This window comes from Drosophila santomea, chromosome X, assembly GCF_016746245.2.
Source record: "Drosophila santomea strain STO CAGO 1482 chromosome X, Prin_Dsan_1.1, whole genome shotgun sequence".
Taxonomy (NCBI): domain Eukaryota; kingdom Metazoa; phylum Arthropoda; class Insecta; order Diptera; family Drosophilidae; genus Drosophila; species Drosophila santomea.
Window position 1 is genome coordinate 13,790,526 of NC_053021.2, and position 12,747 is coordinate 13,803,272.

The 12,747-nt window shown below is 45.7% G+C and overlaps 2 protein-coding genes across 5 annotated transcripts; one reads left to right on the forward strand and one right to left on the reverse strand.

Moving 5' to 3' along the window:
- Positions 1-355: 355 nt before the first annotated feature.
- On the forward strand, positions 356-11,889 carry LOC120456170 (neuropathy target esterase sws). Of its 4 annotated transcripts, none has more exons than XM_039642835.1 (11): positions 356-1,190; positions 3,630-4,361; positions 4,433-5,370; positions 5,434-6,005; positions 6,392-6,810; positions 6,891-7,166; positions 7,231-7,417; positions 9,565-9,681; positions 10,258-10,469; positions 10,538-10,882; positions 10,955-11,889. In XM_039642835.1, exons 1-11 carry the CDS (start codon positions 1,089-1,091, stop codon positions 11,324-11,326), a joined length of 4,272 nt encoding a protein of 1,423 aa, XP_039498769.1. In that variant the 5' UTR covers positions 356-1,088; the 3' UTR covers positions 11,327-11,889. The 4 variants fall into 4 exon arrangements, with proteins under 4 accessions (XP_039498769.1, XP_039498768.1, XP_039498770.1 ...); XM_039642834.2 differs by lacking the exon at positions 9,565-9,681 and adding an exon at positions 8,570-8,686 and having other exon boundaries at positions 357-1,190; XM_039642836.1 differs by lacking the exons at positions 356-1,190; positions 9,565-9,681 and adding exons at positions 3,551-3,580; positions 8,570-8,686.
- Positions 11,890-11,964: 75 nt separating this feature from the next.
- On the reverse strand, positions 11,965-12,632 carry LOC120456227. Its single transcript, XM_039642912.1, has one exon. It carries the CDS (start codon positions 12,519-12,521, stop codon positions 12,009-12,011), a length of 513 nt encoding a protein of 170 aa, XP_039498846.1. The 5' UTR covers positions 12,522-12,632; the 3' UTR covers positions 11,965-12,008.
- Positions 12,633-12,747: the final 115 nt, after the last annotated feature.

The window sequence follows — 12,747 nt, forward strand, 5'->3', positions numbered from 1 at the left end:
ATAAACAGGTACCTGACATTCACAATTGTTCCAGATTAAACCTAATTACATTTCTAGAACTTATATATTTAAGTGCATTTGTCTAAATAGTTACAATGCTGTTCACGGCCTATAAACAATATGAAAATATTCAGAACTATGCTAAACGATTTTTTCTTTAATATACGTCTTACGATTTATTTGGTAATATTAATTATTAAATTACTTTCGAATTTAACAAATAATTTTGAAATAACCGTTCTAAAGTCGTCGTCACATGGTCACACTGGCAGGCTGCTCGACTCAGCTGGGAACAATCGATTTCCGGCATATCGATGTTTTTCAATCCACTAACAAAGCGAATCGATACCAATAACAAAAATTCTAGAGTGCATTTCAGTTTATTAGTTTGTAGTTACATAGCAAAATGCTCGTTTATTTCGGCTCAGTAAATTAAGACAGTTTTTATTACACGTTGCCACGCCCCCCATCTAAACGGCAAACCACCCCCCGCCTCCGCCTATAACACGAGAGAAAGAGAGAGAGATAGAATAAAACAGAGAAAGAGCAACAACAACAATATATATAACGAAAACGAAAGATTTCCGCACGAAACCACCAATAAAAACAACAATTGCTTTGGTTCTGATGATTCTCGTAACAGCAAAAACAACACGAGAATAAATCTAAATCAAAAGAAGCTGTGCTCTCTGCTGTGCGTGGTTGTGAGTGTGTTTGTGCTGTGCGGTGCGTGCATTATAACAATTATTGCACAAAAAGCAAGACAAACGTGGGGCGGGGGTGTCTGTAAATGTGAGTGCGATAGAGCGCGACATATTAAGGAAAAACTACGGACGAAGTGAGAGAGCGAGGGAGAGACAACGCGACGGAGGCAACAACAAAGGGCTGTGATTTTGCTTTGCCCCCATTCACCCTGTACCCCGCCCCCTCTTTACACTTGCGTATTTACCAAATAAACGGAACATACATAAGCCAAAACAGGCAGAATAACAAAACCAACGGTTAACTAAACAACAAATCGAATAGTTTTGTGGGAGAAAGGAAAGCGGAGGGGAGTCATTGGAAAACTGGCCGCGTAAGTGAGCGCAATGGATGTCCTGGAAATGCTGCGCGCCAGCGCCAGCGGTAGCTACAACACAATATTTTCGGACGCGTGGTGTCAATATGTTTCTAAGCAGATCACTGCAACGGTAAGTGCACTTCACCCTTTCTTTGTCTTTTTGTTTGCCTTGGCTCCGGTTTTGGTTTGCCGTTGAGTATGAGTGAGTCAGTTTAAAGACAATGTGTGCGAGAGCGAGAGGTCGCCAAGGATTAGAATGGCAGCTGGAAAGCTGCATAACATTTGATGATAGAGGGGGGTGCAGGACTACAGCTGTTCGGGGCTTGTGTCCGTGCTTAAAGCGCGGGAGAGAGAGCGAGAGCGGAAAATGAGCATGTGGATCTTACTTGTGCAGGATAACAGCTGTGTTGGGTTCATGTCCAAGCTAGATACAATATAAGATTACTAAGTATTTTTAAACTCACGTCACATTTCTTTATATAATTCAAAATTTTTATTACGAATACGGTTTCTTTTTAATAACAACATCCATTTAGATTAGGGCCCCTGATAAAAATGAGCGATAAAGCAGACCTAAGTAGTTAAAGTAAAGTAAACAAACTTCAAACTTTATTCGAGAAAACCCACTTGAGTATTAAGAGCAAACACCTGTTAGAAAATTCCACTGTATTGTGTCTGTCATTTTTTTATGTGTAAACCATTATCTATGGAAATTTTTAAATAAAAATTATTACAACATTTAGCTCGAATGTCGGCTAGACATTACTTAACATCATGGGTTAAATTCTTAAATGTAGTACTTAATCATAGCTACAAGAATCAAAATAACTTAGTTCTAGTAATCTCCATCAGCTGATTGGGGTTTAGTCACCAGCTAAGGATAAGAACGAGATAGACTTAGGATTGTTGCATATGTGGATTGTATGACTCTAATCAGCTGAACGATAAGAAAAGAGAAAGACCGGAAAAGAAAAGGGGAAACTTCCGTGTTTTCATTTGTCACCATTTCAAATCGAAATTGTTTTGTGGCCTTACATAAAACGAAACGAAAGAAAAACACAAAACCACTGACTACAGTAGCCACATGATAACACCACACGGCCAATACTATTGATAATGGCAGCCAGGCGACCCCGAAGCAAAAAAAAAGAAGAAAAAAACTAAAAAACTAAACCACCAGTGCTGATAACTATAACCGATTGCTAATCAGAAGCACGTGCAGTTGTGGGCGGGGGGTGCGTACGAAATCAGTTTTCAATAATTCAATTAACCCCTTGGGGCCAAATCAATTTAGCCGCCTTGTGACTGCGCGAATTTTATCTTTATCGTGTGTTGCTATGCGTGTGTGTGTTGTCCGATTAGATCCAAGCAAATCCAATTGGATAAGTGCGTGTGTGGCGCAGCATCGGCTTCCAATTAGACCGACTGAGTCAATTGGAATTTATGGCATATTTTCTTGTACAATTGGCAAACCTGTTGTAAAAATAAACTGTAAACAAACAATAATAGCTGGGGGCAATAAAAGACTAACAGTAGATGCAGAGAGAGAAAATGTTTCAACTTATAAGCGAAAAAAGTAAAAAGGCAGTTATAAATATGCAATTTCTTTGTTTATTTCTATCGAAGCAAATCTAAACTCCGTCATGCTGACTTATAGTTCACGAAATGGGAAATGTACGATATGTACATAGATAGGGCAACCTTTTTCGCGCTGTGTAGTATCAAATGCGGAAACTGCAGACAATAACAAATGGGGAGCAGCAACAACACCAAATCGCCAGAGAAACTACAGTCACAACAAAAACCAGAACAACAACCACTCACTAAGAATCGCTGGCAATAACAACAAAACATGTGCAGCGACGTTGCGTCGTCGTTTCAAAGTCAAAGTGCTGAGTGCAATAACAATAACAATTGCAAACAAAAAACAAAAGAAATATTAGGGAAACCAACAACAAAACACAGCTGATGCACTTGATTACACGGGCGTGACACTTGCTTTTGGGAAATTCCAAGTGTCTTCGTGCTGAATAATTCATCCAAAATATCTGGGCGACGTGGAAAATAGACGTGCAAATGAAAATTGTATTGGACACGACATCAGAAAGTCGTGTCTCAAAGATTTATCCTTTTGTTTCAAGTTCTGCAGCTGAGGAAATCGCTAATTAAATCCTTGTTTTACATGATTGCGAAATGTTATTAAGTAACGAAAGCTTGCTTTTTAGAAAAAATGTAATCTTGCAGTGGCAATCAGTTTTGCTAGCATGTTGGATATGGGAAATAATCAGGGGTACTCATTTGCTTTGAAGATTGCCAAAAAGAACTTGAGCCATCCCTACATAATCCTTAAATGTCACAAAAGCTTTTTGAGGGCTATATGTCAAGTTCGGAACCAGTTCGAAATGACATTGCATTTGAAGTCAACCGGAAGTGTTTCAGTTGTCAGTTGTCAGTTGTCAGGTTCTTTAGCATCGAATCCTAAGTGCGAATGCGACTGCCAGCGAAATGAGAGCCTTTAAAGTGAGCAGCCCACTAATTCAGCTCAATTTTATACACTTTTCCTTTGCAGATGTACATGTACTGCGCCATGGGCCTGATGGGCGTGCTGTTCCTCGCCTGGTTTATGTACTTCAAGCGACTGGCGCGTTTGCGGCTGCGCGATGAGATTGCCCGCTCCATTAGTTCCGTAACGAATTCGTCCGGCGATTTGCGTGGCCTGCGCTTCCGGAAGCGGGACAAGATGCTCTTCTATGGCCGGCGTATGCTGCGCAAGATGAAGAACGTGAGCGGTCAGATGTATAGCAGCGGTAAGGGCTACAAGCGGCGGGCTGTGATGAGATTCGCGAGAAGAATACTCCAGCTTAGGCGGGACAATATGCCGCTGGAGATGCGCACCGTGGAGCCGCCAGCCGAGTATCTGGAGGAGACAATCGAGGGCAGCGACCGAGTGCCACCCGATGCGCTCTATATGCTCCAGAGCATTCGCATCTTTGGGCACTTCGAGAAGCCCGTCTTTCTGCGTCTGTGCAAGCACACCCAATTGCTGGAGCTGATGGCCGGTGACTATCTGTTCAAGATCACCGATCCGGATGACAGCGTCTATATCGTGCAGTCGGGCATGATCAATGTGTACATCTCCAATGCCGATGGCAGCACGCTATCATTGAAGACGGTCAGGAAGGGCGAGTCGGTGACATCGCTGCTCAGCTTTATAGATGTCCTGTCGGGGAATCCCAGCTACTACAAGACGGTCACCGCCAAGGCCATTGAGAAATCGGTGGTCATACGGCTGCCCATGCAGGTGCTATTCTTAACTAGAATATATATGTTCCGGGAACAATCACTAACTTATTTTCTTTCCTTTACTCGCAGGCCTTCGAAGAGGTGTTCCAGGATAATCCGGACGTGATGATTCGCGTCATCCAGGTGATTATGATACGGCTACAGCGCGTCCTGTTCACCGCACTGCGCAACTACCTCGGTCTGAATGCCGAATTGGTGCAGAATCACATGCGCTACAAGAGCGTATCCACAATGAGTGGACCGATTAACTCGCAGTCCTCACGCCAGGCTACAGCCAATGGCCCGCCCATGGTGATCAACCAGCTGAATCTGATGCAGTCCGCTGCATCGGGAATGGGAATGGGAACAGGAACGGGATCGGGTGTCTCGGTGACTGTGACCCGGCCACCACCATCGCCATCGCGACACTCGCGCGAGGAGCACACGCTGTCCGATCCGAATCCAAATCCGGATGGCAGTGTACACGGCACTAGCAATCTGTTCACCGAGGTGCATGGCGATGCACCGAATGCAGATTTATTCCACCAGCAGCAGCAGTCCGTGGGCAACCTGTCCACGCGTCGCAGTTCCATAACTCAGATGACGCCCGATGGTTCGCACACCTGTCCGCAGGCACCCGGCGTCACAACCTCGATAGACATGCGTCTGGTGCAGTCATCGGCGGTGGACAGCCTGCGCAAAGAGTTGGGTCTGTCCGAGGAGGATGCCCACATCATTGAGCCCTTTGTAGAGCTGCGGGAACTGGAGCCGAATGTCACCCTGATAACCGAGGGCAATGCGGACGATGTTTGCGTTTGGTTTGTGATGACGGGCACGTTGGCCGTTTACCAGAGCAATCAGGATGCCACGCGGGCCAAACAGGACAAGAACGACATGCTCATCCACTTTGTGCATCCTGGCGAAATCGTTGGCGGACTGGCCATGCTCACGGGAGAGGCCAGTGCGTATACCATACGATCGAGGAGCAACAGCAGAATAGCCTTCATTCGACGGGCAGCCATTTACCAGTGAGTTTGGACCATTAACAAATTGTAACCGAAATATTTATTGCTGTTTCGTGTTCTTGACAGGATCATGCGACAACGACCGCGCATTGTTTTGGATCTGGGCAACGGAGTAGTACGCCGCCTATCGCCACTGGTGAGGCAGTGTGACTACGCCTTGGACTGGATCTTTCTGGAGTCGGGCAGAGCTGTCTATCGGCAGGACGAGAGCAGCGATAGCACATACATTGTGCTCAGCGGTCGTATGCGTTCGGTGATCACGCATCCTGGTGGCAAAAAGGAGATTGTCGGCGAATACGGCAAGGGTGATCTTGTGGGCATCGTCGAAATGATCACGGAAACGTCGCGCACCACGACGGTGATGGCTGTGCGCGACTCGGAGCTGGCCAAGCTGCCCGAGGGCCTGTTCAATGCCATCAAGTTGCGCTACCCTATCGTGGTTACCAAGCTGATTAGTTTCCTTAGCCACCGCTTCCTCGGCTCGATGCAGACGCGCTCGGGCAGCGGGGCGCCGGGCGCGCCCGTCGAGGCCAATCCCGTCACGCACAAGTACTCCACGGTGGCCCTGGTGCCCATCACCGACGAGGTGCCGCTGACGCCCTTCACCTACGAGCTCTACCACTCGCTCTGTGCCATAGGTTCGTATAAAGCTAGTGGGCGCTTCAATCTGTGGGACAATTCTTACTGTTTGTATTTGATTATTTGCAATTGATTTTGAGAATGAGCGTTATGTGCCTGTAGCTAATGCAAGATTTAATGATAAAGTTGGTTAGTTAATTTCACTATTTGCCATTAATTCGTATGTTTACTGGTGGAATCTAATAATCTTAGAGTATATTTATGGGAATGGAAAAAGGCATAAGAGTACAAAGTCCAAGACAGCCAGATTTCAGCATATAGAATCTTTTAAACTTCTTTTCCGCTAAGAGTTATTCAGAACACGATGGATAAGTCCGGTAACGTTTCACATTGCTGCACGGATATACCCGCCAATTCTAATGCTCCACTTTTGTTTCTTGCCTAGGACCCGTGCTCCGTTTGACCTCCGATGTGGTGCGCAAGCAGCTGGGTCCAAACATCTTCGAGGCGGCCAACGAGTACCGCCTAACCTCGTGGCTGGCGCAGCAGGAGGACCGCAACATCATCACCCTCTATCAGTGTGACAGTTCGCTGAGCGCCTGGACACAGCGCTGTATGCGGCAGGCGGACGTTATCCTCATCGTGGGCCTCGGCGATCGCTCCCACCTGGTTGGGAAATTCGAGCGCGAGATTGACCGACTGGCGATGCGTACGCAGAAGGAGCTAGTCCTGCTTTATCCGGAGGACACCAATGCCAAGCCGGCCAACACGCTCAGTTGGCTGAATGCACGACCCTGGGTGACCAAGCACCACCATGTGCTCTGCGTCAAGCGGATCTTCACGCGCAAAAGTCAATACCGCATTGTAAGTTGGCTGGAAAAAAACTCCCTGGTTTAACTTTCAAATGTGAATGTAGACTAATCAATGATCTCTTACCCTTTCAGAATGATCTCTACAGTCGCGTCCTGCTGTCCGAGCCAAACATGCATTCCGACTTCTCGCGTTTGGCCCGCTGGCTAACGGGCAACTCGATTGGCCTGGTGCTTGGCGGCGGAGGAGCGCGCGGTGCTGCCCACATTGGGATGCTGAAGGCCATCCAGGAGGCGGGCATACCGGTGGACATGGTGGGCGGCGTCAGCATCGGTGCCCTGATGGGTGCGCTCTGGTGCTCGGAGCGTAACATCACCACGGTTACGCAGAAGGCGCGCGAGTGGTCAAAGGTTTGTTATTTACATCCATTTCTGGCCCATTAAATATAAATATATTTATAAATAAATACTTTAGAAAATGACGAAATGGTTCCTACAACTACTTGACCTCACCTACCCGATCACATCGATGTTCTCCGGACGGGAGTTCAACAAGACGATCCACGACACATTCGGGGACGTGAGCATCGAGGACCTGTGGATACCCTACTTCACACTCACCACCGACATCACCGCCAGTTGCCATCGCATTCACACCAATGGTGAGTCAATTGCGCTCCCGATTTGCCTTCTCTTTCTCTCTGCCTTCCACGCTTTTTATGTGTATGTGTCTCTCTCTCCCTCTGTCATTATCTGTCGCTTTCTATTGTTTTTCTTCTTTTGTTGTGTGTATTTTTCGGCTAATGGGATCTTGAAACTCTTTTGATTGAAAACTTACATTTGGCGCTGAATACCTTAAAATTTGTATTTAATAATGTTGCACTAGTTTATCTTTGTAAAGAAATTATGTCAAAATTGAAATTTGTAACTTGAATAGTTGAAAAAGATATATTGTAGATATTTCAGTTCAATCGACCCCATTGAAACTGTTTTTTGTCCTATAAATTGTATATGCTCCCTGTTTTGGTTTGCTTTTTAGCGCTAATCTTTTCTTTGGCTATTTCCCTTTTTAATGGTCTCTTAGTTTAATATTCCACCCTTTGATTTGCTAATGTATCGTTTTGTGGTTCCTGATCCTTTTGATCCTTTGGTAGCCTTAGAACTGAGTGTACCCAAAAATGAAATCCCAGACAATGAGACGCCCACACAGGCACGCACCCACACACTCATGCAAATGCGCACGCACACACACACGCCCACATACACACACAGAGACATGTCATGACGCGCAATTTTGTAGAGGCATTTTCACCTTTCTAAATGTTCTTTTCTGCTGTGGAATCGACTAGCTATCGACGTTATGCTGCCAAATCGAATGTGCCGTTTTGTTTGAACATTGTTTGAAACCTAACAAATCAAATTAAAATCTCATTGTTGTCGCTGTTGTTGTTGTTGCTCGGCAAGCTTGTGCCAAAAATCGAAATTGGCTTTTTGCTAGAGGCTAAACTCGTTGCTCCCCATTTCAACCCTTTAAATAACCCACGCCCCGCATCGCTGCGCCCATTAAAACCCAATAATCCTTTGGTGCTCCTCATTCCAATATTCTCCATTCCATATTCCATATTCCCTCTATCCTCGATCAAAAGAAAACCCAAAAAAAAAAGAGCTCAACTTTCACTCAATCTTTCTTATTTTTCTCTTCTCCTCCCCCAAAAATAAAAACAAACACACACACAAAACACCTGAAAATGTAACACACACACCCACCGACTTATCATTGCTGGCATGTGTCTGTCGTTGATCTAAAATACCAGGATCTCTGTGGCGTTACGTACGCTCCTCCATGTCGCTCAGTGGCTACATGCCGCCGTTATGCGATCCTAAAGATGGGCACCTCTTGCTGGATGGCGGCTATGTGAATAATCTGCCAGGTAATTAGCAATTAGCACTTAGCAACTAGCAAATAGAATTAACAAAAACAAAAACCGAAATATTTAACCCCGAGCGTTAATCCAAAAAAAGAAATTCTCACATTCAATTTCCAATCTAGAGCTGAGTTTTTCGGCACACAGAGCGCGCAGAGTGTTGGAAATTCCACTTGTTCGATCATGCTTGCCTGCGTTCCTCGATCCAAGTTCCTCACGTTCCATTCCTTTCGTTTTGCTCCGCTCCGTTTCTTTCCCAAAAATTCTGAGATGCTGTTACATTTGTTGATCTTGTTCTCCTAGAAGTTGAAAGTTTGAGAGTTTTTTCGGGCTGGCAACGCCAGTGCTGCCTGTCGATAGTTTGCGTGTCCTGCATTTCTAACGGTAAACCGCATTCGTTTGCACCATCTGTCTCATTCCCACCCACGTACACACACCAAACACACACAAACACACACATAACGCATCACACACACTAATCACACCTATGATTGAGTGCACAAAGTTTCTTTGGTTCTTCCTCTACCTACATATTTTAGTTTTTTGGTGGTATTTTTTGAGTTGCTTTTTAGTTTGTTTATTCCCCAATTGTTTTCTTAGACCATTTTGTTGTTGTATGCGTATAAGTAAACCCGATTTCATATGTAGCTTTAGCACTGAAATAAACCATTATTTCGTGGATAAAAGCGTGTCTATTTCTCTCTCTCTCTCTCTTTATCTTTGAAACACACGACCTGTCTCTATTACACACGCAAAACAATGAAATAAACCAATCCAATCTCACCTGTCCGTGTCATCCCACAAACAATACGATCCACAATATTGTGCTGTTGTTGTTGTTTTGTCCCACCTGCGGTAAAAAAAAAAACAAAAACAAAAAACAGGCCACCTGTGGCGGTACTGCCGCGCCAGCATGTCGATTGCCGGCGTCTTCCCACCATTTTGTGATTACCGCGACGGCCACCTGCTGCTTGATGGCTGCTACACGAACAACGTGCCAGGTAAAAAAAGAAGATAAAAAAACACCATCCACATTGGCGTACCACGATCCACGATTCACGATCCTGTTCCAACGCTCTGCGCCGCCCTGCGTCCGTTCCAGTACTGGAAATTGAATTCCCCGACTTGCCTGCCTCCCAGCATTCTCAGTCAATCTTCCAAGACCCCATTCAGTTTCAACCAAATTTGCAACACATTCCACATTCCATGAATTCCATGAATGCTGAAGAATTCGCGAAATTATCCATTTACGAAATACACAAACGTAAAAACTGATTGACTGAGATGCTGGAGGATAAGACTGTTCAAATGCGTTTACAATTGGAATAATATTTATTTAATGTGAATTTAATCACTTCTGAAATTTCTTTTCAATTGAAAACTATCAAATCGAATACTTGTACACTTTTAAGAAGCATTCAAATTGTAAACGCACTTTGTTAAATGAATTTTTCCATATCGCAAGACCAATAACCACACTAACTGAAAATATTTATTGCATCCACAATATCCTCCACATCGATCACCTAAAAATCCACATGCATGCTGGCCATTTCGATTCATTGGTCACCAAATAGCCGATGTGATGCACAATTTGGGTGCTGCTCACATAATCGCCATCGATGTGGGATCCCAGGATGACACTGACCTCACCAACTACGGCGACGACCTGAGCGGCTGGTGGCTGCTCTACAAGAAATGGAATCCCTTTACGTCGCCAGTGAAGGTGCCCGACCTCCCAGACATCCAATCCCGACTGGCCTATGTGTCCTGCGTGCGCCAACTGGAGGTACGAAATTTCCCTGAAATCAAGCTGAGTTTTTCGAGTTTTACATAATTAACATTTTTTATTTGCAGGAGGTCAAGAACTCCGACTACTGCGAGTATATTCGGCCGCCGATTGATAAGTATAAGACACTAGCCTTCGGCAGCTTCGATGAGATTCGCGACGTGGGCTATGTGTTTGGCAAGAACTACTTTGAGAACATGGCCAAGGCGGGTCGGTTGGGCCGCTTCAATCAGTGGTTCAACAAGGAGCCACCCAAGCGTGTAAATCACGCCTCACTCAACGAGTACACGTTCATCGATCTGGCGCAGATCGTGTGCCGTCTGCCGGAGACATACGCCGTAAATACGGCGGAACTCTTTAGCGAGGACGAAGACTGTGATGGCTACATCTCGGAGCCGACCACTCTGAATACGGTATGTAACCCGAACGTTGGAATCTATCTATCTATCTAACTATACTTTTACTAAACCAATTCTTTCGCGCAGGATCGACGACGCATTCAGGTGCCGCGCGCTGGCAACTCGTTGTCCTTCTCCGAGACCGAAATGGACTCGGACGTGGAGCTTGACCTGAAGCTGGAGCGCAAGACGGACAAGTCCACGCAGTCGACGCCGCCGACGAGCAGCAGGGGGAGCGTGCGCGGCAAGGAAGAGGCTAGACATATGGATAATTGGCATTGGAGTGTGAAGCACAAGGTGGAGACTGCCAGCGGTGCCACTGAAGCCACAAACGCAATGATCGACCAGGAGCAGCAACACCAGCAGCAGGCGGGTCAGGGTGTTGGGGCAGAGCAGCTGGCGGATAAGGATGAGGACAAGGAGAACAGGAGTAGCACGTATAACGAAACCAAAAACTAGCTATATAGACAAACCAATCGAAGCGTGGTTATCCCACTCAACAAGAAGCATTAACAAGCCGAGGACGAGAACGAGGACGAGGTGCCTTTCGCTTGCCACACGCCCAAAACGGCACTAGGGCCCCACTTCACCAAGAAACCAACCGCAACTACTCAATCATCCAATCTCCAACGAAACAAACTAAATAGCAATGACAAGGAAAATTGTTAACCTATAGGTTTTATAGCAACCAAGACTTAGGCTTAGCTTAGCATATGAAACGATTAACCCAATCCTGCATCCAATCCTCATTTACCCAACCACACACACATTGTAATGGAGGCACAATGAGTCCACAAACTTTGTATATACATATAGTTATATATTTTTACTGAAGCAACCGATATTGTAGCCACGAAACTACTGAGACTCCTTTGCAATGAACCCTCAAATGCAAAATCCAGCTCCAAGTTTGCCGCACACTTGTGTAGTCTCTCTATTAATTTGGGTAACAAATCGTTTGTTTAATGGTCGGATTTTTTTTGTAAATGCAAACAAATAAATTTAAAAATGGAAAGTACAAACAAAAGCACGCTTTTTATATACAGATAATACCATATTTTTAGGAAAGGTATGATAAAAAAAAAGCGTTTGAAAAATTCAAGTTTTGGAATCTTCTATATATTTGAACGGAGCACACAAGTCAAATAAGGTTGGCCGCATTCAGCAGCAGCTCATCCATTAGCTCGGCCATAAAACGTGCATCCACCACAAGGCTCGGCTCCTGCTGGGCGTGTGGAGGCCAGTGGTCCATCTCATAGTAGTGGACCGGATAGAAACAGAAACAGATTTGCTGGCGGGGCTGAGACGACGAGTGAGGATCCTGGAGCTGCACATGTCGTCGACCCGGTGGACGATGCATTTGCAGCTGTTGACCCACGACAAGCAGTTCCAAGGGATTATTGGCTGCTGGGAATTTAGCTGATCTATTTGAATGAGTTGTCTGCTTCCCGACCATCGGCATCGGCAGCTGCTGACCACCGCACATCCGCTGGCGAGGATGGGCGGCGAACGGTGGCTGCAGGAGCGGATCGTGGAGGAGCAAGTCGCTGGACCTCTTGCCCGTCAGCAGCTTGAGGCGCCTACCGATTCTGTCCCACTCCTTCCGTTGCCGCTGATGCGCCTGCTGCAATCGGCAGGGTGTTGCAACGTCCATTTTTGTTTTTTTTTTTTTTGTAATTTTCCCAATTTTAATACTATTTTATATTAACCGAAAAGGTGACAATTCTAGAATCAGGATTGCCATATGTCAGGGATCCCATAAGGCCGATTGTTGGTACTGATCCAGCTGTCAAGTTGACTTGGAGCTTGAGGCGCCTACCGATCCTGTCCCACTCTTTCCGTTGCCGCTGATGCGCCTGCTGCAATCGGCAGGGTGTTGC